This window comes from Megascapheus bottae, chromosome 8 (genome assembly GCF_031878675.1).
Source record: "Megascapheus bottae isolate mThoBot1 chromosome 8, mThoBot2.hap1, whole genome shotgun sequence".
Lineage (NCBI taxonomy): Eukaryota > Metazoa > Chordata > Mammalia > Rodentia > Geomyidae > Megascapheus > Megascapheus bottae.
The window spans coordinates 37,322,107-37,347,988 of NC_143516.1; the positions used below are offsets into that span (position 1 = coordinate 37,322,107).

At 35.0% G+C, this 25,882-nt stretch overlaps 1 protein-coding gene across 6 annotated transcripts in view; it reads left to right on the forward strand.

The window, feature by feature from the left end:
* The window catches only part of Rev3l (REV3 like, DNA directed polymerase zeta catalytic subunit), a 143,846-nt gene that overhangs the window by 58,268 nt on the left and 59,696 nt on the right, over window positions 1-25,882 (forward strand). For 4 of the 6 annotated variants that reach the window (XM_090338273.1, XM_090338277.1, XM_090338278.1 and 1 more), the window contains 9 exons: window positions 1,575-1,671; window positions 6,661-6,755; window positions 7,724-7,828; window positions 8,658-8,742; window positions 8,826-8,974; window positions 11,576-11,695; window positions 17,026-17,263; window positions 19,250-19,392; window positions 20,109-24,255. In XM_090338273.1, coding sequence (XP_090194399.1) covers window positions 1,575-1,671; window positions 6,661-6,755; window positions 7,724-7,828; window positions 8,658-8,742; window positions 8,826-8,974; window positions 11,576-11,695; window positions 17,026-17,263; window positions 19,250-19,392; window positions 20,109-24,255 — 5,179 coding nt within the window. Of the gene's footprint in view, window positions 1-1,574; window positions 1,672-6,660; window positions 6,756-7,698; window positions 7,829-8,657; window positions 8,743-8,825; window positions 8,975-11,575; window positions 11,696-17,025; window positions 17,264-19,249; window positions 19,393-20,108; window positions 24,256-25,882 lie in introns of those variants that run through there. The other 2 variants (XM_090338274.1, XM_090338276.1) reach the window with 2 other exon arrangements.

Below are 25,882 nucleotides of genomic sequence, written 5' to 3' on the forward strand. Positions count from 1 at the left end.
TTATTTCCAATTAATCACCAGAAAACCAGCAGTGGTGCTGTGGCTCAAGTGGTGGAACTCTATCATTGAGCTGAAGAGCTTAGGACAGCATCCAGGCCCAGAGCTCAAGTTCCATGACTGAACCCTCCCTAAAAAAATATGATGAAAATATAGAGTTACATCTTAATCAGATTAATATTTATACCTTAATTCTACATATTAATGTTTTTGTTTTTGTTTGATATTAATGACATTGTGCTGGGTGTGGTAGCACAACTACTTGGAGATGGAGGAAAGACAACCACAGCTTTGAGCCTGCTGGGTAGAGAGTGTAAATTTCAAGCTGGTCCAGGAAAAGTTGACAAGATTATATCACAAAAACAAAAAAGGACTGATAAAACTCCCAAGTTTTATCTCTAAATTTTATCTGGAGAGGATTATGAAGTTAGTATCTTTTGAGAGAGGTTTTTGTTTTGAGGGTTTTTTTGCCTGTCATGGGCTAGGGCTCACCTGAACACTGTCCTTGGGTTTTCTCAGAGCTAGAGCTCTATCACTTGAGCCACAGCACCACTTCTGGCTTTTGTTTTCTATGTATGTGATACTGAGTAATCAAGCCCGGATCTTCGTGCAGGTTAGGCAGGCACTGTACCACTAGGCCCAACTCCTTGCCCTTGAGAAGATTTTTTTTTTTATTTTAATTTAATTTTATTTTTTTAGCCAGTCCTGGGGCTTGAACTCAGGGCCTGGGCACTGTCCTTGGGCATTTATTTATTTCTGTATTTATTTATTTATTTATTTATTTATTTATTTATTTTGCCAGTCCTGGGCTTGGACTCAGGGCCTGAGCACTGTCCCTGGATTTTTCTCAAAGCTAGGGCTCTACCACTTGAGCCACAGCACCACTTCTGGCTTTTTTTTTTTTCTATGTATGTGGTACCGAGGAATTGAACCCAGGTCTTTGTGCATGGTAAGCAAGCACTCTACCACTAGGCCAAACTCCTGGCCCCCCTTGAGAAGATTTTTAATGCTACTCACTCAGCTTTCTCTTACTAGAAAATTTAAATTTCCATAAGAGATCACAAAAATTTGTAGACTACTTCCATAGTATAGTATAGTGTCCTCTACAAATGCAAATCAGATTGTTTTTGAATTTGCCCCAAGATTCTCTCACTAATACTATCATTACTTCTGGAATGCATTATAGTAATTTGAATGTCATGAAATTTCCCTTAGAGTTTACATTGTGACCCATATAGAATACTCTAGGAATTTAGAGTCCTATGATTTGGAATTCTTTATATTTCAAATAAGATTTTATGCATACTTATCACAATAGGACATTTAAATGTATCATGATTTTATTGCACTATGAAAATATTGTAATAATTTCTCCTTTATGACATGTATTTCCAAAACTTGTTTTTCCTTTTAATGAACATTATTCTCATCTATGTAAGTTTTCCTCTATGTGTGCGTGAATGTGAATTTTTAAGACATAATTTAGGAACTAACTACCTATGTTGTAAATTATTTTACTTAAATGGTAATTATACAAATTAAAGAGAATGTATTTAAATTTACCTTTTTATTTCTAGATGATGTATCCAATGCAACTGGATCATGTAAAGATCAGTTATCAGGAAATTCTCCAGCTAGTACTTTATTTCGGTGGAAGGAAGAAGAAATACCAAGGTTAGTTAATGATGTCAAAGAAATGAACATTTTATGTATATATGGTAGTTGTAATCAGTGAAATAATTAAAGTATGATCTTTTATTACTTGATTTCTAATCTTTTTTAAGTTTATTTAACAAGTAACTTCCTTAATTAAACAAATCTCAACGTTAGTATATTACATGGAACCACAGATTTAAAAACAGGCTATAAAGATATACAGAAGGTATTTAGGATAGAGGATAGATGGCTATACTTTTTCTTAGAATTAATTTTCATCGTATTCTAAAGATTATGTTGTAAGATAATTTATACAACTGAAATCTTACAACTTTTCAAGTTAATGATTATAGCTTAAAAGTGAAATAATGCCTACTTTTAATTGAAACAAAAAGTTTAAAATGTGACTTATTGTTTCTAAGTTGTACTTTTAAGTTTTATTAACTATACTTTTTGTTGGAAATAAAATATTCCAAATGTTTAGATTTTCCTTCCATACACAGACATGTAATCAGAAATCAACACCTTTTAAAATTATCAATCAGTAGCTTTATCATTGCAAAATTAATGAATTTCTGTTTTGAACCACATAATATTACCCAAGTTTTCTTGCATCAATTGAATACCGGCTGAATGGTTTTCTTCTTTTCACTATATATGTCATCAAATGCTCTTTATTCAGTATTTTTAATGAATGCAAAGGGAGGAGAGTGTTTAAATTATTTTTTATTTTGTAGTAAGAAAATGTTAATTTATTGTCAGTTGAACACATGCTATCATAAAAATGTTAGTATGGCATAGGGAAGGGGGAAAACAAGATGAGGGGAAGGGTGGGGGAGGAAATTGAGAAAAACATGAGAAGGGGTACAATGTTTGTGAAATAATGCACCTTCTATCTGGCGAATATAACTAATCCCTTTATTAATTACAATTAAAAAAATGTTAGTAAGGCTTGTCATATATATGATCCCAGCACTCAGGAGGTGGCTGAATCAAGAAGTTCAACAGTTGGAAACAGACTTAAGTTCCCTAGGGAAATCTTGTCTCTAAAAGTAAGCAAAAGCTGGACACCGGTAGCTCACGCCTATAATCCTAGTTACTCAGGAGGCTGAGATTTGAGGATCATAGTTCAAAGCCAGCCCAGGCACTAAAGTCCAGGAGACTGTTATCTCCAATTAACCACCTGAAAACTGAAAGTGGCACTGTAGCTCAAGTGATACAGTGCTAGCCTTAAGCTGTAGAGCTCAGGGACAACTCCCAGGCCCAGAGTTCAAGCCCCATGACCAACAAAACAACAAAATAGTAAGCAAAAATTTTTTCTAGAGGTTAGCTTATGTAGCTTTGAATCTTAGGTATGTATTTGACAGAATTTCCAAATTATAAAATTACTTGAGGAGCAGGGCACCATGGCTGAAGCCTGTAAATCATAGCTACTCAGGAGGCTAAGATCTGAGGATCAGGGTTCAAAGCCAGCCAGGTACAAAAGGACCTGAGATTTTAATCTCCAATTAACCTCTAGAAAATGGGAAGTGGAGCTTGGCTCAAGGGTAGGGCGTTAGCCTTGAGCTGAAGAGCTCAGGGACAGCACCCAAGCCTAGTTCAAGCCCCACAGCCCACCAAAAAAAAAAAAAAATTACTTGCGGCTTTATTGTGCCTGAAAATTAGAATGAGTCCTTAAAGATTCGAAATAATATGGATAGTCAGTGACTTTTGATTCTGCTTATTAACAAATATAAGGATTTTTTTTATAAATATATACACGTACTTAGTTTCTTCCTACATGTAGTGGAATTGTTTTGATATCATAGACATGAGGAAAAGGCACCTATGCTCAGGATTCTTCCTATGTTACCACATAACTTCCATTAAAGACATGTTATCCCTTAATAAATCACTTAAATTAACAGATTCATGTCTTTTTTAACTTGTGAGTTTTAACATAATTTTTATTTTGTTTTATGGATACCATTTGATTTTTTTTTTTTAATGAGACAGATTTTTACAAAGTTAAGGGCAGGAAAACACTCAGCAAATCGAAGGATTTGAATACAACTGGTAATTATTTGGGATTGATTGAGAGCTTCTCCACCTCAATTGAGCTGAGTAAGATATGTTGGAAATGAACTTGGTAACCTGGGAGAGGGTGAGGGAGGGAAAAAGGAATAACATGGGAAGGGGTAACAAATGTTCAAGATGTACTCACTACCTTGTGTAACTGTATCCCCTCTATACATCATGTTGACAGTAAAATAAAATTTATTTTAAAAAATTTTAAATACTTATTTTTGAAATCTTATTTTTTTTGATATCTGATTTTTTTTTTCTTGACTGAGTTTGGTCACACTGTATATAATTCCATAAGTTGAAGCAAGCTTACTGTATTGAGATAATTATGTACGTTAGATTCCTAGTTTTCAAAGTTCTAAGTGTGTTAGCCTCAATTGTCTGGTTTAAATTAATTTCTAGGTTGAAGCCCTTTTTTTTAAACAAGCATCTTTGTTTATAAAACTATAATAAGTTACACTGGTTAGAAAAATCGAGCAACTTCTTTGTTTGTTTGTTTGTTTGTTGTGTGGTTTTTTGCCAGTCCTGGGCTTGGGCTTAGGGCCTGAGCACTGTCCTTGGGTTTTCTCAAGGCTAACACTCAACTACTTGAGCCATAGCACCACTTCTGGTTTTTTTTTTCCTATGTATATGGTACCGAAGAATTGAACCCGGGTCTTTGTGCATGCTAGGCAAGCACTCTACCACTAGGCCAAACTCCCAGCCCCAAAATTGAGCAACTTTTATAATGAAAATTAAGAATATTTTGAAGCTGCATAATTAAATTTTAAGCAAAGATATGAATAGGAAACTTAATAAAACTAGACAAGTTATTCAGAATTGATAATATAAGATATCCTTGTATATACAAATATATAAATGTTCTTATGTGTAAAGAAGACATAATGTCAAGGTTTTACCGTAAATCAGTATACTCATTTCTTAGTTTCATTTCTATCCCCAGTGCTAGCACATCCATCCAATTATGTTTTATTTAGCATAAAAAATGTTTTTTTATCCCTTTACAAACATTATTATAATGTCCAAAATAAATAACTATACTTTTGTAATAAGATGAGAATGTTAAGCCAGCAGCTCTCCTCACCTTACTTTCTAACACAGTGGAAATGATATAGCATGTCTTTTAGAGTTATTTGTCAAAATGTTAAATCTAAAAGTCAGGAATCTAACTGCAATATTTTCAGCTTTGGCTGTTCATCAGAATGATATGGAGAAATTGTTAAAATTGTAGCTATCTGAACTCTGATTAATCTCTTGTGTCCATCTATGAACATATTAAGCTATGAAATGTTTTAAAAGTATAATTGTATGATTCCTGTGGTACTATTTTTCTCCCTTTAATGACTTAAATGAATGGTATATATGTATTTGACAACCCAGGTTTTTTTTTTACTCATACCTTTTTATCTACTAGAAAAAAATTTTTAGTTCTGCAAATTATTTTCTTTCTCTGAGAACACTTTTTCCTGATCAAACATGGTAGTGAATAACATTATCCTGGCATTCAGGAGACTGAAACAGAAAGGATTCCAAATTTAAGGCAAGCTTGGGATATACAATGAGACTGTCTCAAACAAATAAAATTCTTACTGTATAATTAACCTGTTTTTAATGCTCCTATTTATCCTTTGCCACAAAAGTGCTCCTCTTGGAATATCCATTCATGATATTTACAGAGTACTTCATCTAAATTGTAACTTTCTGTCGTCTAATGAAGACCATAAGGTATTTTATCTGGAACTTCAGTGCATGGCAAAGTAGATTTTGTTAAATTGTATGACTTTTAGAAGCCTATCAATTTTGTTTTTTTTAAAGGATGATAGGTTTTCTAATATACCTCTTGCCTTTCCAATTCAACAAAGGTGTGTGTGTGTACATATATACATGTATATATATTTATTTGAATTATAAAAATTATGTGATTTAACATTTATTTTTCTTACTATTATTCGTGGATGTGTAGATCAAATCCGTAGCCTCTTACATGTTAGGTTAGTACTATGCTACTGAGCTACATACCATACTCTAATAAAACATTTAATTTCTAGCATTTTGTATCAAAATTTCTTTAGGATAGGTAATGGAGCTGTGATCTTCCTTATATATGTCTTAAAATATTAAAGAAGTTTCAAATTAAAACTATTAATGTAACATGTCATTATTTCCTTTCAAGTAGAATCATAGATCTCCCTCTTACATGTAGTATTGATTTGGAAGGTCTGTGTTTTTGAATGAGTAGACTGGGACTCATGTTCATCTACTGGCCAGCATGGAAAATTATGTGATACCTTCCTAATGGTGATGCAGAGGGGAGGAGAAGAAGAAGACTGGGGAGAAGAATACTTTCTTGTTTAAGAACATTAAATACCCTCTGTGGTTCCTTTGACTTTGTGGTGTTATCATTTATGCTAGCTCTGATTCCACTGTTGAACATTCATGTGATTTATCCATTTGATGTTGTAAAGAATCTTGCCCAACAGTAGTTTTGAAGGACAGTGAGAATATTTGCCCATTTCTCAAAATGTTCACCTTCCCTTATCTTGTTATACATTCTCCCTACTGCTGAAAACCATTTTGTGATTGCTGAAAAAAATGCCCCTAGCCAAGTGTTTTTTTTTTGTACATAGTTTTGAGTGCATCCTTCCATTATTCCTGTTATTCTCTCATTCTTCTTTGAGCATGACACCATATTAAACACTCAACATACAAAATTGAAATAAAAATATATAAAATACTTCAAAAAGGAAATAGGATTTTTATTATAACAGATTTTTATTTGGATTATGCTATTCATCTATATGTACTCACAGAATCAGTGTGTACATAAATATGAATTAATTTAATACAGTTGTTTTCTGGTTGTTAACTATACATGAATTCTTAGGAAATCTTTAAAAGTTGGTTCTAGCATAGTCACTATTTCTTGATATCTTTTTATTACAGCTCTTTATTACTAGAAGGAGTTGAACCACAGAGTACGTGTGAATTAGAAGTGGATGCCGTAGCAGCTGACATCTTAAATCGGTTGGATATTGAGGGTACTCACACAGTTATTCTTTTTTATTTATGACAATGCTGGGATTTGAATTCAGGGCCTAACATTTGCTAAGCAGGGTTCCTACCATATAAGCTACACCTTTTCCCCTTTAAGTCAAGCCTCTGGCCTCATATTAATTCCAACCTTAATATATGTTTTTGTTGTTATTGTTATTGACAGTGATCAAAATATAATGGAACCAATACAATGGAACTGTGATACAGGTGGATGATAGAAAAGTGCTTTAAAAATTGCTTCTGTATCACTGTGACAAAACACTTGAAAAATGTATACTTGGAGGAGGAAACATTTACTTTTGTTCCCAGTTTACTAGCTTTCAAGCTATGGTTGGTTCATGCCATTATTTCTGAACCTATAATGAGGCAGAACATCTTGGCAGAATGCTGCAATGGAGGCTAAACCATTCACTGTATGCTATTTTGGAAGCAAAGAGAGAATGGAACTTGCAGACCCACTGGTCACCTACTTACTCCAACTAAGTCCTCCCTTCTAGTAGTCTGTTCAGCTGTAGACTAATCCATTAATGAAGTTGGCACCCCAGTGATCTAGCACCATCACCCTGAAACCAAGCCTTCAACACATGAGCCCTGGAGATACTTTTATTGCCAAACCACAACAGACAGTCATTATTTTTTTCCTTTGCATTTTTATTCATGTGACTGCATAAATATGAAGCTGAGTGTGACACTAATAAAAATTAGCCAGTATGAAATAATATCCTCTGTATTTCAATTGTTTTATCTTCAGACTTACTTACTTCTTGGGTTTTAAGTAACCATTAGAAATAAAACTAAAAAAAGAAGTAAAATAATAAGTGTAAGCTGGGATAGTTTATTTTAATATAAAAACTGTTTTTCTTAAAAGGCAAGAGAAAAGTTTGAGTATTTTTTTAAGCAAGAATATTTTTACTTTGTTCTTTGTAGTATTGAAGTATTGTTATGATTACAGCTCAAATTGGAGAAAACCCTGGTCTTCAGGCTATATGGGAAGATGAAAAGCAACGACGAAGAAACAGAAATGAAATTTCTCAAATTAGCCAACCTGAATCACAAGGTATAAACTCAGCAATACCCTAATGATTTTTTTAAATGGAACCATTTTAGTGGAAAATTTAGTCATTTTCCCTTTTGACAACATAAGATGTTGTATTTGTTATGTAATTTTCTATTGTTTGGCCAGTAATTCTTTCTGTCTGCAGTCATTTTTCTTATCATCTACTCTCTTAAGAAGTTAACATATCCTCCACTATTTTGGTCTTCAGTGTATCTTGTTTACTTGCCTTACTTTTGTTAATTTTTTTTCTGTAATATGTTCTACCTTAGTATATTTTCAAAGAGGTGTTAAAAATTATAAATTCTAATTTAGAAACAATGTTTACATCATTGTACTTTGACCAATGAAATACTGCCTCCGAATTATTTTCTGGGGATGTTATATGAACTTTCACTGATCATAATATACCACTCCAGAGGACAATATTTATTCATTATTTAATGTTGGTATATCCTGGAAGAATTTGAGTGGGCTCAAACCAGTACCATGGTTACAACAAAATTTTATAGGTAAAGGTAAATATATACAATTAAAAAACAAAAGTGTTTAAAATATGGTAATAAGCCTATAATAAGTCCAATTAAATTTTTTAAATTGTTTTGTAATGTTCAAAACACCCAATGTTTTCCATAGCTTGTAGAAGATAAATGTTATATTTTATAAATGGAAATTTCCAGTTTCAGGTATATGGGTCTATGTAGGACTGCATTTAGGTCTTATTAGGTGTACCAAAAGAAAGGAAATTGCTGCCATTTTTCAAGCTGTTTTAAGAAAAGAAAAAAATAAGTCATTGTTACTTATATTTTTAATATACTTTTAAAATTCAAAGATCGCAGATTGATGCCAACAACAGAAAGTGAAAAAAATTTTCAGAAGAGACTTCAAGAAATTCTCAAGCAAAATGATTTTTCTGTGTAAGTAATTATTATAGATTGCAGAACTAATTTTCTTGCTTTATTATGTAGTTTATTATAAAAGGTATGTTTTAATTAAGCAGAACATTATCAGGATCTGTGGATAACAGTGATGGATCCCAAGAATTCTCTGCTGAGTTAACCTTACACTCTGACGTTCTCACTCCTGAAATGCTGCAGTGTACTCCAGCCAATATAGTAGAAGTTCACAAGGACACAGAGTTAAGCAAAGGTGAGATTGTCTTTTTACATACTATTGAAAGTCATCTGTATATCTAGCACTGGGATATTAATGCTTACTTGTGTTTGCTAGGGTTTTTTCCTCTCTAAGAAATTGAGTCTGATAGAGCAAAAATCTTTTTTCCCATTCATTTATTCTTTCTGCTTCTGGGAAAAAAAAAGAACAATCATGAAGTTGGTATAAACTAATATATAAACCATATATGTCCACAATATTTACTATTTGTTTTAAATTTTGTATAAGTGGTTTCATTTTTAGTATCAAGCACATTTTCTATTCATCATATCTCAGCTCCTTTTGCTTTACAGATAGTCTTATGGATTATTTTGTGTGTGTGTGTGTCTGTGTCTGTGTCTTTTTTTGTTGTGATTCTTGTTGTTTATGCTAATACTGAGGTTTGAATTCAGAACCTCAGTATCTTGCTTGACTTTTTTGCTCAGGGCTGTCATTCTGTCATTTAAGCCACACCTCTACTTCCAACTTTTTGCAGGTTAATTGGAGGTAAGAGTCTTATGAACTATTCTATCCAAGTTGGCTTCAAACAATGATCCTCAGATCTCAGCCTCCCAAGTACCTAGGATTGTAGGCCTAAGAACCAGTGCCTGTTTGTCTTCATGTTTTTTTCCCTAGCCAGCCTTAGGCTGTAATTCCCCATGCACCATCATGCCTTGTATAAATCTTATACTTACCAGTGAATATACTTTATCAGTAAATGTACTTCAATCAGATTAATATCCTAATTCTTGTTTGCTTAGAAGTTTATCTTTTATGTTTATGTGTGGTCCTGGGTCTTGAAGGCAGTGCCTGGGTTCTGTCCCTGAGCATTTTAGCTCAAGGCTAGTTCTCTACCACTTGGGTTTGCTTGCAGATTTATGGGCATTCTAGTTATTACAAATTAGGGAAACCATTCAGTGTGTGTAAGCCATACTCTTTCGGTATGGCTTACTTTCCTTAATATATTTTTTCCAAGTCTTTCCATTTCTTTACAAATGGGTCGGTGTCATTTTTTCTGATGAAAGCAGAAGATTTTGGTCACAAATAAGACATTAAAAAAAAAAAATGGTACCAGGGCCAGGAGTGTGGCTTAGCAGTAGAGTACTTGCCTAGTATACACAAAGTTCTAGCTTCAATTCCTTAGTACCACATATACAGAAAAACCTGCAAGTGGTGCTGTGGCTTAAGCGGTAGAGTGCCAGCCTTGAGAAAGCTCAAGGACAGTGTCCAGGCTCTGAATTCAAGCCCCAGGATTGACAAAAAAAATAACGGATAAATTTGCCTGCTTATATTTTTGATTATAACTAATATACAAATACATGTTTCACTTGGCCTTTTTATGTTCTTTAGTAGTTAGAATTTTTCATAAAATTGTTTTATCCTTCATTTTCATGTCTTGATTGCCCTGTAATTATTTTATCTTTCACAAATTATATTGATTAATTGCTAATATTAATAAGTTTCATTTACCTTTCTGTAGCTGTCTTTTTTCTCCAACAATACTGGAGTTTGTAATCAGAACTACTCACTTGCTAGTCAACTGCTATACCACTTTCCCCATGTTTTTGGCATGGGGAAAAATTTTTTTTTCTGAGAAATTATGCATTTATCTAGTTTTTCCAAATTTTCTATAGATTTGTTGACAGTATTGTTCAACATTTTCCTTATACTGTTTGTTCCTAACATAATTTACTTAAATCTTCATCTTTCATTTATTGATTTTTTTTCTAGTCTTATCTATGCTATTGTTAGTTTCAGAAAACCAGGGTTTGTTTTTTTTTTAGACCACTTAAATGTATTTTATTTTCAAATGAGCTGTTTTTCTGTTTTTTTATTTGTATGTTCATTTTAATTAAACATTTTTTTCTTAGCAGCACACTTTTGATGTGCAGTCCTTTATCAGCTTGGAAATACATGCTTTCTATTTTGTCTTTTTTTTTCAGTAGGTTATAATACAGATTTCATTTTGCCTTTAAAAGTATTGAATCCCAGGGCCAGGAGTTTGGCCTAGTGGTAGAGTGTTTGCCTAGCATGCATGAAAACCCAGGTTCAATTCTTCGATACCATATATATAGGAAACAAAACAGAAGTGGTGCTATGGTTCAAGTGGTAAAGCTCTAGCCTGGAGAAAACCCAAGGACAATGCTCAGGCCCAAAGCCCAAGCCCAGGACTGGCAAAAAAAAAAAAAAAAAATTATTGAATCCCTAAGTACATTAGATCCTAGTAAATGTTTGGTGACTGCTATTTTTAAATAATGGGGAGCTTTTGGTAAAATGTGGATTTAATATAAAATGAGAATTAAGCTATCCAAATAAGATACTTCCTACTGTTCAATTTAATATGTAGTTTTTTTATTAGAATAACATAAATTTTCTAAACTTTCTAGATAGAATCAAAAAGACTTAAAAGAATTTAAATATTGGGGCTAATTCTGTTGTTTATTAATATCTTGACTAGCTAGATAGTTTACTAATAGTTCAAATTTTTAAATAGGCTTATAAAGTATTTCTTCCTAATCCACACATATTCCAAATGATGATTTACAGAACTATGCCTGTCTTACTGTTTTAATGTATTTTGTTCTTTTTTCATTTAAGATCATACTAGATATAAAGTGGAAAATGCACTTATTAATGAAGAAGCAATATTGAACCTCATGGAAAATAGTCAGACTTTTCAACCTTTGACACAAAGACTGAGTGACTCACCCATTTTCAGTAAGTAACATTGCTGTTATAAAAACTCTGTTATCCATATCTGATCAGACATTCAACCAAAATAATAGAGAAAGAAAGGCATTTCATACTAATGAACAGCCCATCAAGAAGAAATAATAATGGGCTCAGAGCAAGGCCTACTGGTAGAATGTTTGCCTAGCATGCACGAAGCCCTGGGTTCGATTCCTCAATACCACATATACAGAAAATGCCAGAAGTGGTACTGTTGCTCAAGTGGTAGAGTTCTAGCCTTGAGAAAGCCCAAGGACAGTGCAGATCCCAAGACTGGCAAAGAAAGAGAGAGAGAGAGAGAGAATATGTTGACATATTCATACAAAAAGTTGGCACTGAGTTGTCATGCCTGTAATCATGGCTATTCAAAGATCTGAGGATCAAGGTTCAAAACCATCCCAGGTAGAAAAGTTGATGAAACTCTTTAATCAGCAAAGAAATGATGGAAATAGAGACGTGGTTCTAAATAGGCAAAGCGAGAATGGGTTTCAAGTTCTTGAACTTGAGTTTGAGTTCATGTACCACAACTGTCACAAAAAAAGAAAGTTACCATACCTAATTTTATTAACTAGTATAGCACTTACAGGCACAGATACTCCACACAATAATTGTGGAAGACTTCAGTAGCCTTCTCTACTAAATGTTGGTATGCTGAACTTCATTTAACATTACTATACTTATAAGTACAGATAGACTACAAAATAATGTTAGTCTATTCTTACCAGTAGATAGGTCATCTAAACAAATTTCAGAATTAATCAGCATTATTGCAAATGGAATTAATAGACCTCTACAAAATATTTTACCTGGCAGCTATGTGAAACTTCTCAGCAGCTTATGAAACTTTCCAAAAATAGATTATATTTTAGGACACAAAGCAAGTTTTAACATATAAGAAAATTAAAATAACATCCTGTATTCTATGAGACCCACAATAAAAGAAAAGAAGAAATTAACCACAGAAAATAGCTGGACACGATGGCTAACACCTTAATCCTAGCTACTCAAGAGGTTGAGATCTGAGGATCAAGGTTCAAAGCCAGCCCAGGCACAAAAGGACCTGAGACTGTTATCTTCAGTTACCCTCTAGAAAATGGGAAGTGGGGCTTGGCTCAAAGGTAGGGTGGTAGCCTTGAGCTAAAGAGCTCAGGGTCAGCACCCAGGCCCAGGGCTAGGGCAATAGCCTTGGGCTGAAGTGCTAAGGGACAATGCCCAGGTGAGTTCAAGACCCACGAAAAAAAAGAAAGAAAATTACAGAAAATATTAAAATACATCGGATTTGAGAAATAAGGGGGATTTTTTTTTTTTTTTTTTGCCAGTTCTGGGTCTTGAGCTCAAGGTTGAGCACTGTCCTTGGGCTTTCTCAAGGCTAGCACTCTACCACTTGAGCCACAGCACCATTTCTGACTTTTTCTACGTATGTGGTACTAAGGACTAGGCCAAACTCCTGGCACCAATAAGGGGTATTTTTTTTAAATACTAGTTTCTACCAAATATGAAAATACAGCTTACCAGAACCACTGGGGTACAATAAAGGCAATGGTAGAAGAAAAATTTGTGAGTCCCTATAGTAAAAACTTCAAGTAGGTAGCTGAATGGATGATTCACCTCAGGTTAATAGAAAAAACAAGAACTAGCCAAACCTCAGTAGCCAAACCTTAAATTAATAAGTGGAAAGAATTATGAATGGAAAATTAATGAATTTCATTTGAATGATACATAATGAGTGAATCAATAGTCAGAAATCAATTAAAGTTCTTTGAAAAGATGAATAAGTCTGATAAGCCCTTCCCAGGAGAAAAAGGCCAAAATTAGAGGTGTAAAAGGGGATATTTCAACATAACAATGAAATCTAGAAGATCATAAAAAAGTACTATGAAAATTTATATTTCAGTAAACTGGAACATCTAAAAGTCAATGTGTTCTAGATGAATATGATCTACAAAACTGAAGTAATAGGATATGAACCACTTAAACATATCTGTAATGAGCAGTGAGAAAAAAATAATAGAGTCACCTTGCAGCTATGAGCCCAAGAACCATTATCTTCGCTGGTGACCTTTAGATAAGAACTAACATCATTGATTCTCAAACTATTACATGAAATAGAAAGATGATATAAAATTCATCCTATGAAGGCAGTATTACTCTGATAACAAAAAGGACAAAGGCACAAGAGTAGAAAACTTAACTAGGAAATGCTGCCGTGGTTCAAACTGGTAGAGCACTAGTCTTGAGCTGAAAAGCTCAGCAACAGAACCCAGGCCCAGAGTTCAAGCCTCACAACTGACCAAAAAAAAAAAGGCACAGTGGCTCACTCCTGTAATCCTAGCTACTCAGGAGACTGAGATCTGAAGTTTCAAAGCCAGCCTGGGCACTAAAGTCCATGAAATTCTTATCTCCAATTAGCCACTAGAATACCAAAAGTGACACTGTGGCTCAAGGGGTAGGTAGTAACCTTGAGCTGAAGACCTCAAGGACAACACCCAGCCCAGGGATAGGATGGTAGCCTTGAGCTGAAGAGCTCAGGAACAACACCCAGGCCTAGAGTTCAAGTCCCATGACCAACCAAAAAAGAAAGAAAACTATGGACCATTTTTCATGATAAAACAGATATGAAATTCTCTATAAATACTTGAAAATAGGGCTGAGAGTTTGGCCTAGTGGTAGAGTGCTTGCCTAGCATACACAAAGACCCAGGTTCGATTCCTCAGTACCACATACATAGAAAAAAGCAGAAAGTGGTGCTGAGGCTCAAGTGGTAGAGCTCTAGCCTTGAGAAAGTCCAAGGACAATGCTCAGGTCCTGAGCTCAAGCCCAGGACTGGCAAAAAAAAAAAAAAAAAAAACTTGAAAAGTAAATTCAGCAGTGCCTTAAACAGATCATATGCCATGACCAAGTTGGTTGTATTGTAGGAATGCAAGGGTGTTTCCATATATGTAAATTAATAAATATGGTATAACATATGAATAGTTCAGGACAGAAAATCACATTATCCTCTTAATAGATGCAGAAAGAGTCTTTGACAAAATTCAGCATCCCTTCATGATAAAAGTAGGAAGGAAAGTAGAAGTAGAAGGAATGTCCATAGTAAAGCCTTTATCTGACAGACATATAGCTAACATCATATTAACTAGGGAAAAACTAAGATCACTTTCTCTCAAGCTTGGAATAAGACATGGTATTCACTATTATTTGAGATTGTACTGGAAATCATAGCCACAGAAATGAGATAAGAGAAAAAAAAAAGAAAAACATCAGAGGACAGAGTCAAATAGCCTCTATTTACAGATGATATGATTAATACTTAAAAGTACTTGAAGATTCCACAAAAACTGATTTAATAAACACTTTCAGTAGCATAATAAGATATAAAAATGAGTAACTTCAGCAATGAACAGGGTAAGAAAGAATTCAGGAAAGAAGTATTCCAAGTAACTTCAAGAAATAATAAAATACCTAGGAACTAAGGAAATAAAAACACCTCTACAATGAAAATGACAAAACCTTGAAGAGATTTATTTGAGAAGATGCCAGAAGACAGAAAGACCTCACGTTCATAGATTCGCATAATTTAATATGAAAATGGCCACACTGCCAAAAGCTATCCACTATTTTGATGTGCACCTACGTAGTAGGTATCAGGAGGGTTTCAATTCTTAAGCCTGCTAGGCAAAAGTTATTAGCAGAACCCCATCTCAACTAATAACTTGAATGGTATGGTACAGTTCTGTAATCCCAGCTTCACACTAGGCATGGATAGAAGGATTATCTCTTGAGGCCAGTCTTATTAAAAAATATAAGAAATTATCTTGACTAACAGAACAAACAGCAATAAAAACAAAAGAGGGGCATGAATCAAACGGTAGAGTGCAAACGGTGGAGTACAAGGCTTTGAGATCAACATTCCCCCCTCCCAGTAAATAGTACCACCAGTGAGTACCCTCACCTTCCCTACCTCTCCTCCCAAAATGATTGCGTTAGGTTGTTTTACCTACTCTTGACTGGGGTTTCTCTGACTCCCTCCTTGGATTCCATTAATTTAGTGGAGCAGTTGCAAAGAGCCTTGAGAACTCATAGAGAACTCAAGAAAATAGATTTGTTTTCTTATTGAGGATATAACAGTGGCTACTGGTGAATATCAGATGATGAGATGAATACATCAAGAGAGGGAAAAGGGACAGAGCTCTTGTGCCCTCCCATTATGTGCCAGTCTTCAGAAACTAGCATTTGTTTGACTATCCAGAAATTCAATCCTTTTGTGCTATGTAGACATCACAGATAAATCATTAGCCAATAGTGAATAATTCAACCTTCAGCTCCTCTGTAGATGCTGAAGACTGGAGCTTGGAACTTAGATTCTCAACTTTAAACCTCTTTTAGTTTCTGTGTTGACCAGCCTCCATCCTAAATCTACATAGTGCCACTGACCATTAGTGAGCTCATTAGCCTACAAAATGACCAAACATATATTTCAGAGTCACAAAGGGTAAATTTAGGTTTACCAGTTTAAGGAACTGTCAGTTGCTGTACCATTTTACAATTTGATCTGCAAAGTACAAGGATTCTAATTTCTTCATAGCATTTCCAGCATTTGATATTATAGTATATGTGATACTTTATAAATAATTACTACTGCTATTAATCCCCCTTGTAGTTTTCAGCTAAAGATTTCATTTCAATATCCTGTGAAGTTTGGAAGTGGCCAGGTCCTAGTGATTAACATCTATAATCTTAACTACTCAGGAGAGATCAGTGTATGATGATTCAAAGCCAGCCTGGGCAGAAAATCTATGAGACTCCATCTCTAATAAACAAACAAAAACCCAGAGGTGTGACTCAAGTTGGCTGAGTACCAGTCATGAACAAGAAAGCAAGTGAGCCCTGATAAACACACATACCCACACACGATTAATAAAATGATAATATGCTTAAATGTGTAATTTTAAGACAATAAACTGGAATATTGTAGTTTTATTTTTATTTTGAATTCTTGTGGCCTTGTTTGTAAAAACTTGAGCAGTTTGTTAAAATACAAATTCCTGGATTCTACTCTATCAGTTCTGATTCAGTAGGTGTGGGATAGGGATAGGCCTAAGAATGGTGCTTTTAATAAGGTCACAAAATTATTCTAATGTGGGTAGTATAGAGATCACACTTTGATGGTAGAACTGTGAATACCTGAGCCTTTGTATCAACTATGTTCTTTTAGTACTTGTTAGTGGCTGTGATGTTATTTTATAACTGATCTCAATTGTTGAATTATTTATAAAAGCACATTATTTGTTAGTGATTGCTTCACTTTTTTTTTTTTTAAGTAGGCAGTAGTCCTGATGAGGATCTGGTACATCTTCTTGCTGGCTTGGAAAGTGATGGATATAAAGAGGGAAGAAATAGGCTGTCCTCATCATGTCATCCCTTTGGACATATGAAAAATACCCAAAATAGCGATGATGAAGAAAATGAACCACAGATTGAAAAAGAGGAAATGGAGCTTAGTTTGGTGATGTCCCAGAGATGGGATAGCAATATTGAAGAACACTGTGCCAAAAAGAGGTAATTTATTAGTTATTTCTGTTATTATGTAATAGCTTAATTTAGTAATCATCATTTATTTAATCAAATTATTTTATGCTGTTATAATATAAAGTACTTTATCAATTCAAGCTAGCTTTGTGTGTGTGTGTGTGTGTGTGTGTGTGTGTGTGTGCGCGCGTGCACACGCGTGCGTATGCTATTCCTGAGACTTGAATTCAGGGCCTGGGCACTCTGAGCCTTTTTTGCTCAAGGCCAGCACTCTACCACTTGAGCCCCAGCTCTACTTCTGGGCTTTTTTATGTAGATAATTGCAGATAAGAGTCTCACAGACTGGCTTTGAGCCATAATCTTCAGATATCTCCTTCCTGAGTTGCAAGGTTTACAGGTGTGAGTCAGTGGACTCGCAAATAAACCTTGTTTAAACCCTTATAAGTACTGGCTTTTCCCCTCCTCTATGTAGCACATATTTAATATTTGAGGCAAAATAAAAATTTTCTACCTCCAAAAAATTTAATCATTTCTTAAATCATCAGTGGTGTTAATGTATGCATGGGGAAAATGAGTCAAAATTAAAGCTCGTTCTTACCTTAGAACTTGAAGGGGGAAAAAAAAAAAGAAAATGTCTTCTAATATTTAAGCTGTTAGGGATCTTAGTAACAATATATGAAGTCAAGGAATGGCCTCCTGGTCTGAGTAGCTTGAATGAATTAAGTAATAAAGATAAATCCTGGTTTGTTTCTCCAGATAAATCAATAAGCTGGGCTGGAGATAGATAAACCTCTGAAATTTCATCACTTAATAAGCTGAGACAAGAAGATCATGAGTTAGAAGACAGCTTGTTCTATATAGTGAGACTTTCTGAGAAAATCAAGTGGGAGAATACTTGAATAGCATGTAAAGAACCTAGGGTTCCATTCCTTCAAATAAGGGAGCAGGAGATAAATCAGAAAGAATATGTTGCAATTTTCTTAATTAGTCACTGTGAACTTTATTGATTTAATATATCCCTGAATTGTATGATAAATTTGTAGGAAAAAAATTCAGCCTCTGAGCTTGAAAGATTGAATAAATATGCTTTTCCTTTGAACGTCTAAAAATCCATGTTTGAAAATTTTCAATGTGAAGGGTTTTGCGAAAGGGGAAAGAAGTTAGTGCATAAATTCAGTGTTTATTTGTGTGTAACATTTTTATGCTTAGTACCTCAGCCTATGAAGCCTGAAAATATGGTATTTTTTTAACTTAAGTTTCTACAGTAATAAAACAAAAGATCTAGGGATATATTGGAAATAGGCAATAGGTTCAGTCCTCAGTAACAAGAGCTATAAAAAAGATTTTGATCAGTATCAAAAGGTGGTTACTCCATTTAGAGCACGTAATGAGATAGTAAATCCTGACACAAATAGAAAAGCAGAGATTATACAAAAATCTGTTGAAAACAGTATTTACATTGAGCTACACAGACTAAAAGTAAGAGCTGTGTTAAATAATGTTTGATAGTTCTTCCAGTTTTGTTTTGTTTTTTAATTCTTACAGTTGTAGGATTGAACTCAGGTCCTACTACTTGAGCCATACCTCTAAGTCCTTTTGCTCTTTATTTATTTGCCAGTCCTGGGACTTGAACTCAAGGCACTGTCCTTGGACACTTTTTCTTAGGGGTAGCACTCTGCCACCTGAGCCACAATGCCACTTCCAGCATTTTCTGTGTATGTGGTACTGAGGAATCGGATGGGATATGCTCCTGGCCCTCTTAGTTTGTTTTAGAGAATAAAATCTCACTAGTTTTTGTCCAGGCTGGCCTGCAGGAACTGAGATGCTCATATCTTCCTCCACATGAAGGATATTTTTGGCCTTCACCCATTGTAGAGCATGTTCATAAAATAACTTTGCTTTTTGAAGTTAACATTATTTCCAAATTCTTCATTGTTCTACTATTCTAGTCATATTAAGTTATTTACATCTAAGTTTCTATTTTCTATCTTACTGATGAATTTTAATGTTCTTTAGTTCACTGTGCAGAAACACCCACAAAAGTTCAACTGAAGATGATGATTCATCTTCAGAAGATGAAATGGAATGGAGTGATAACAGTTTGCTTCTTGCCAATCTTTCTATACCTCAGCTAGATGGAACTGCAGATGAAAACAGTGGTAAGTAAGCCAGGCTACTGTCAACCTTTGGTTATGTAGGGGCTAAAAATAAGTGAAATAATTGTCACATTTCCTATATAATTGACTTTGTTATGCTGTAGATAAACTATTATGTTTCTTTTATCAGGTTTTTTGCTCCTGAAAAAAATCTAAAGGACGTGATGTTCATTAATTACTGATTTTACAATATTAACATTCACATGCCATAAGAAACTTACTGAAGTAAATTGCAAAGAAACATTATTTCATGGGAAAATTTAAATGTGACAGATTTTCCCTTATTCATCAAAATACAGTGAATGCAAATAAAATGTTTTTTTGATTTAAAAAAGGGTTTAGGGACTGGGATTGTGGCCTAGTGGAAGAGTACTTGCCTAGCATACATGAAGCCTTGGGTTGCATTCCTTGGTACTACATATACAGAAAAGGCCAGACGTAGTGCTGTGGCTTAAGTGGTAGAACACAGCCTTGAAAAAGCCCCAGAATAATGCACAGACCTTGAGTTCAAGCCCCATGACTGGCAAAAAAGGAAAAAAAAAAGGGGGGGGGTAAAACTAATAATTTGATTGAAATATCTTAGTGATATATAGATATTTTATTCAGATAACCATTTGAAATGTACAAACTTAATTTCATATGATTTCTTTTATAAGAGAGTGTGAAGTGAGTACTTTAACAAATTAAATGTAAATAAAATAAATTTTTCTTCCATCCAGACAATCCATTGAATAATGAAAGTTCTAGGACCCATTCGTCTGTGGTTGCAACAAGCAAGCTATCAGTAAAACCTTCCATCTTTCACAAAGATGCTGCTACATTAGAACCTCCATCTTCTGCTAAGATTACATTTCAGTGTAAACACACAAGTGCCCTTTCTTCCCATGTTTTGAACAAGGAAGACTTAATTGAAGACCTTTCACAGTCAAACAATGTAGAAAAAGTTATAGATAATTCAGTCTCTTTTACAAATGAAAGCACTTACTCTATGAAATATGGGTCTTTAAGCAGTGGTGTCCACTCAGAAAATTCTCATAAAGAGATTTGTAAGAAAGACATCCTTCCATGCGAACGTAATATTTTTGATTATGAAGAAGATATTCCATCTGTTACAAGACAAATACCAAGTAGAAAGTATTCAAACATTAGAAAGATTGAAAAGGATGCCCCTTTTATACACATAAACCGTCACACAAGCGAGAATACATTGGGCAAAAACTCTTTCAATTTTTCTGACTTAAATCACTCAAAAAATAAATCATCCTCTGAAGGAAATGAAAAAGGAAGCAGCACATCTCTGAATAGTTTATTTTCTTCATCATTAAGTGAAAATTGTGACTTGCTATCATGCTCAGGGGAAAATAGAACTGTGGCACATTCACTTGATAGCATTGCTGATGAGAATGGACTAAGTAAACTTAAAATTAGATATGAAGAATTTCAAGAACATAAACCAGAAAAGCCAAGTCTCAGCCAGCAAGCAGCACATTATATGTTTTTTCCCAGTGTTGTTCTTTCAAATTGTCTCACTAGACCACAAAAACTATCTCCTGTCACATATAAACTACAAGCTGGCAGTAAAGCATCGCGGCTAAAGTTAAATAAAAAGAAACCTGCAGGTTATCAGGAGATTTCTACCAAAATTAATGAGACTGAAACTACAAAAAATAGTTGTATGCAAAGTAATCCATATAATAGCAATCCTGACAAAAATAATGTGTTGGCCAGTGATGTCATTAAAGCCACTTGTGGAGCTTTTGAAAACAAAACATCCACAGACAGTTTTTTAGACTGTCACTTTGGAGATGGAACCCTAGAAACGGAACAGTCCTTTGGACTGTATGGAAATAAATACACTCTTCGGGCCAAACGTAAGGTAAATTATGAAACTGAAGATAGCGAGTCAAGTTTTGTAACGCATAACACAAAAATTAGCCTACCTCATCCCATGGAAATCAGTGAAAGTTTAGATGGAACTCTCAAATCTCGAAAACGAAGAAAAGTGTCTAAAAAGCTGCCCCCTGTCATAATAAAGTATATTATTATTAATAGATTTAGAGGGAGGAAAAATATGCTTGTGAAGCTAGGAAAAGTAGACGCTAAGGAAAAACAAGTAATATTAACAGAGGAAAAAATGGAACTATATAAAAAACTTGCACCTTTGAAGGATTTTTGGCCAAAAGTTCCTGATTCTCCTGCAACCAAATATCCCATTTATCCACTAACACCAAAGAAAAGTCACAGAAGAAAATCAAAACATAAGTCTGCTAAGAAAAAAAATGGTAAACAACAAAGGGCAAATAGTGAAAATATTAAAAGAACTTTATCTTTCAGGAAAAAGCGATCCCATGCTGTTCTTTCTCCTCCTTCACCTTCTTACAATGCTGAAACCGAAGACTGTGACTTAACTTATAGTGATGTTATGTCTAAACTAGGTTTTCTTTCTGAGAGAAGCACAAGCCCTATCAATTCTTCTCCACCTCGCTGCTGGTCTCCCACAGATCCAAGAGCTGAAGAAATCATAGCTGCTGCAGAGAAAGAAGCAATGCTTCTTAAGAGTCCTAATGCATACAATTGTAAGACAGGTAATCCTCGTGTAGGAAAAAATAGTCGGCCAAGAGTGCAAGCTAAAAAATCAAAAACAAAGCTTATTAATTCCTCTGTAGTTACGAAGAAGAGAAACAAACGAAATCAGACAAATAAACTAGTAGACGATGGAAAAAAGAAACCAAGAGCCAAACAGAAACAAAAAACAAATGAGAAAAGTACATCAAGAAAACATATAATGCTTAAAGATGAAAAAACGAAACCTCAGTCTGGTGCTGAAGTTAAGTTTGTACTGAAACACCAGAATATATCTGAGCTCACAAATAGCTCTAGCTCTCAAGTACTTTTTAAGCAGAAAGAGATGTCCCTAGCAGGCTCTTCTACAGATCATCCCCTTACTGCCCCACAGCCTACTGGAATCAGTGCACAACAGAAGTTACCTGGATGCTTTTCTTCATTCTTAGAAAGCAAGAAGTCTGTAGATTTGCAAACATTCCCAGGCTCACTAGATGAGTTTCATTCATCAGTTGTTTGTGGTTCTATAGCACCTGGAATCTCAAAAATTAATATTCAAAGGTCTCATAATCAAAATACTATGTTTACTCTAAAGGAATCAACCTTGATTCAAAAAAATATATTTGACCTTTCCAACCATTTGTCTCAGGTAGCACAAAGTACACAGATGTCTTCAAGTATAGTGTCTCCAAAGATAGAAGAGAATACAAATGCAAAAAAAAATTATATTCCATCTATTGGGAAGTTAGGTGAGTTTCATAGTTCCCTAGAATCGAAATCAGACCAAATATGTGCTCCTAATTTTTTGCATTGCAAAGATAGTCAGCAGCAAATTGTGTGCATGGCAGAACAATCAAAGCACAGTGAAGCTAGTTCTAGAAATGTAGCTTCTGAAGAAAGCCAGATGCCTAATAATTGTACTGTAACTTCCTTAAGAAGTCCAGTCAAACAGATAGCATGGGAACAGAAACAAAGGGGCTTTATTTTAGATATGTCAAATTTTAAACCTGAAAGAATAAAACAAAGGTCATTGTCAGAAGCAATTTCACAAACCAAGACACTTTCTCAGTGTAAAAATCAAAATATGTCAACACCTTCGTCATTTGGTGAAGGACAATCCGGACTAGCAGTTCTAAAAGAATTGCTACAAAAAAGACAGCTGAAAGCACAAAACGCAAATATTACACAAGACCAATTATCCAATAAACATCAACCAAACAGAAACAGTTCTGGTTCCCTTGAACATAACAAAGCAAATAAACGGACACGATCAGTAACATCTCCAAGAAAACCTCGAACTCCTAGAAGTACAAAATCTAAAGAAAAAACTCCCAAACATCTAAAAGTAGAGTCTCTAAATTTACAAAACTCTGGCCAGTTGGATAATTCATTGTCAGATGATAGTCCCATCTTTTTTTCAGACCCTGGTTTTGAAAGTTGTTATTCTCTTGAAGATAGCTTGTCTCCTGAACATAATTATAATTTTGATATTAACACAATAGGTCAAACTGGATTTTGTAGCTTGTATTCTGGCAGTCAGTTTGTTCCAGCTGATCAGAATTTGCCTCAAAAATTTCTTAGTGATGCTGTTCAGGATCTCTTCCCAGGACAAGCAAAAGAAAAAAATGAGTTTTTAAGTCATGACAACCAGAAGTGTGATGAAGAGAAGCATCATGCTTCTGAGTCAGCCTCATGGATTAGATCTGGAACTTTAAGTCCTGAACTTTTTGAGAAAGCATCTATAGACTGCAATGAGAATCATCGCCATAACCCATGGAAAAATAGCTTTCATCCCCTAACAAATCGATCTAATTCAATAATGGATTCTTTCTGTGTCCAGCAATCAGATGACTGTCTCAACGAAAAGTCCAGATTAAATAGGAATTCAGTGAGCAAAGAAGTATTTCTTAGTCTCCCACCACCAAGTAATTCAGACTGGCTTCAAGGTCATAATAGGAAAGACTTGAGGCAGTCTCTTGACTCAGTTAATACCTCATTTACTACAATACTTTCCTCCCCTGATGGTGAACTTGTGGATGCAGCCTCTGAAGATTTAGAATTGTACGTCTCAAGAAACAATGACATATTGACACCAACTCCTGACAGTTCACCAAGGTCTACCAGTTCTCCCTTACAATCTAAAAATGGCAGTTTCACCTCTCGCACTGCTCACATTCTGAAACCACTTATGTCACCACCAAGTAGAGAAGAAATTGTGGCAACTTTGTTGGATCATGACCTTTCCGAGACTATTTACCAGGAGCCATTCTGCAGCAATCCTTCTGATGTACCGGAAAAACCCAGGTAATCAGATTATTTTTTTTCCTTTGAGTCATTTTGAAATAATTATTTTGCATGTAACATTTGATACATTATTGCTAATTTTGTATTTGTAGGTATAAAGAAAATTTTGTAATCGTAAGTTTACTAAGAGAATTCACAACTCGATGACTATGTCTAGGCAAATGTGTTTAAGTTAATGAGTATTAGATTTCATTCACTACGGATTAGAGAATCAGAGGCTCACAGTAACATAATGCCAAGTGTGTGTGTGTGTGTGTGTGTCCTGGGACTTGAATTAAGGGCCTGAGCACTGTCCTTTGGCTTTTTCCTCAAAGCTAACACTCTGCCATTTGAGCCTCAGCACCACCTCTGGCTTTTTCTATGTGTGTGGTACTGAGGAATTGAACTCAGGTCTTTGTGCATGCTAGGCAAGCACTCTACCACTAGGCCAAACTCCTGTCCCCACTACACCATTTTTTAAAACTTGGCATTCTGTGGGTTTGACTCTTAGTACCACATACATAGAAAAAAAGCTGGAAGTGATGCTGAGGCTCACGTGGTAGAGCTCTAGCCTTGAGAAAGTCCAAGGAGAGTGCTCAGGCCCTGAGTTCAAGCCCAAGACTGCCTCCCCGCAAAAAAAAAAAAAAAAAATGGTATAGTGGGGGCCGAGAGTTTAGCCTAGTGGTAGAGTTCTTATGTCAGTGTCAGCCCTGTACTTAGATTTCTGTTTTGTTTTTGATGATGCTGGAGTTTAGAGCCTCCTATTTACTAGGCACAGAATCTACTGTTTGAGCTATACTGCAGGTCTTTTTACTTTTAGTTATTGTGCAGTAGTATCTCATGTTTTTGCCTAGTGTGGGCTATACCATAGCCCTCATTTGTGACCGGGATGACGCACAACATCCCCAGCATATTGGTTAAGGTGGTATGTTGCTGACTCTGCCTGGGCTGAGCTTACATCACAGTCCTCCCAGTCTTCACCCCCTGAATATCTGATACTACAGGCCTGAGCTACTGCACCCTTCCTGTTTTTTATCGCTGGAGACAAGCCAAAGGTCTGGTGCATGCTGGGCACATCCTCTGCTAGTATCACCAGTCAGCATGTAAGGTTTTTATGATTGAGAGAATTGGGGAATATGAAGACGTGTTTGAATTGACTGGCTTTACTAAATTATGATAGTAAGAATATAGTAAGAATATATAGATACACTTCGGGAATATAAGCTCTGAATGATAAATTGCCCCATTGTTTTTACCCATATATGATGTCAGTGGAAACTTACATGAAGATTAGTGGAACTCATAGCTACTCAAGAGGCTGAGATCTGAGGATCACGGTTCAAAGCCAGCCCGGGCACTAAAGTCTATGAGACTTTTATCTCCAGAAAACTGGAAGTGGAACTGCTTCTCAAGGAGTAGGGCAGTAGCCTTGAGCTGAAGAACTCAGGAACAACACCCAGTGTTCAAGTCCCATGGCTGACCAAAAAAAAAAAAAAAAGAAATTAGTGGAACCTAAGCAGTTTGATGCATTTGTGATGCATTTGTGTGTCTTCTTAGATAAAAACGAGGGAAGGGGGTTCATTGGGCACTAAAACAAGAAATGCCTTTTTCCTATTGCATTAATAATGCCTTCCAACAGAAATTAATT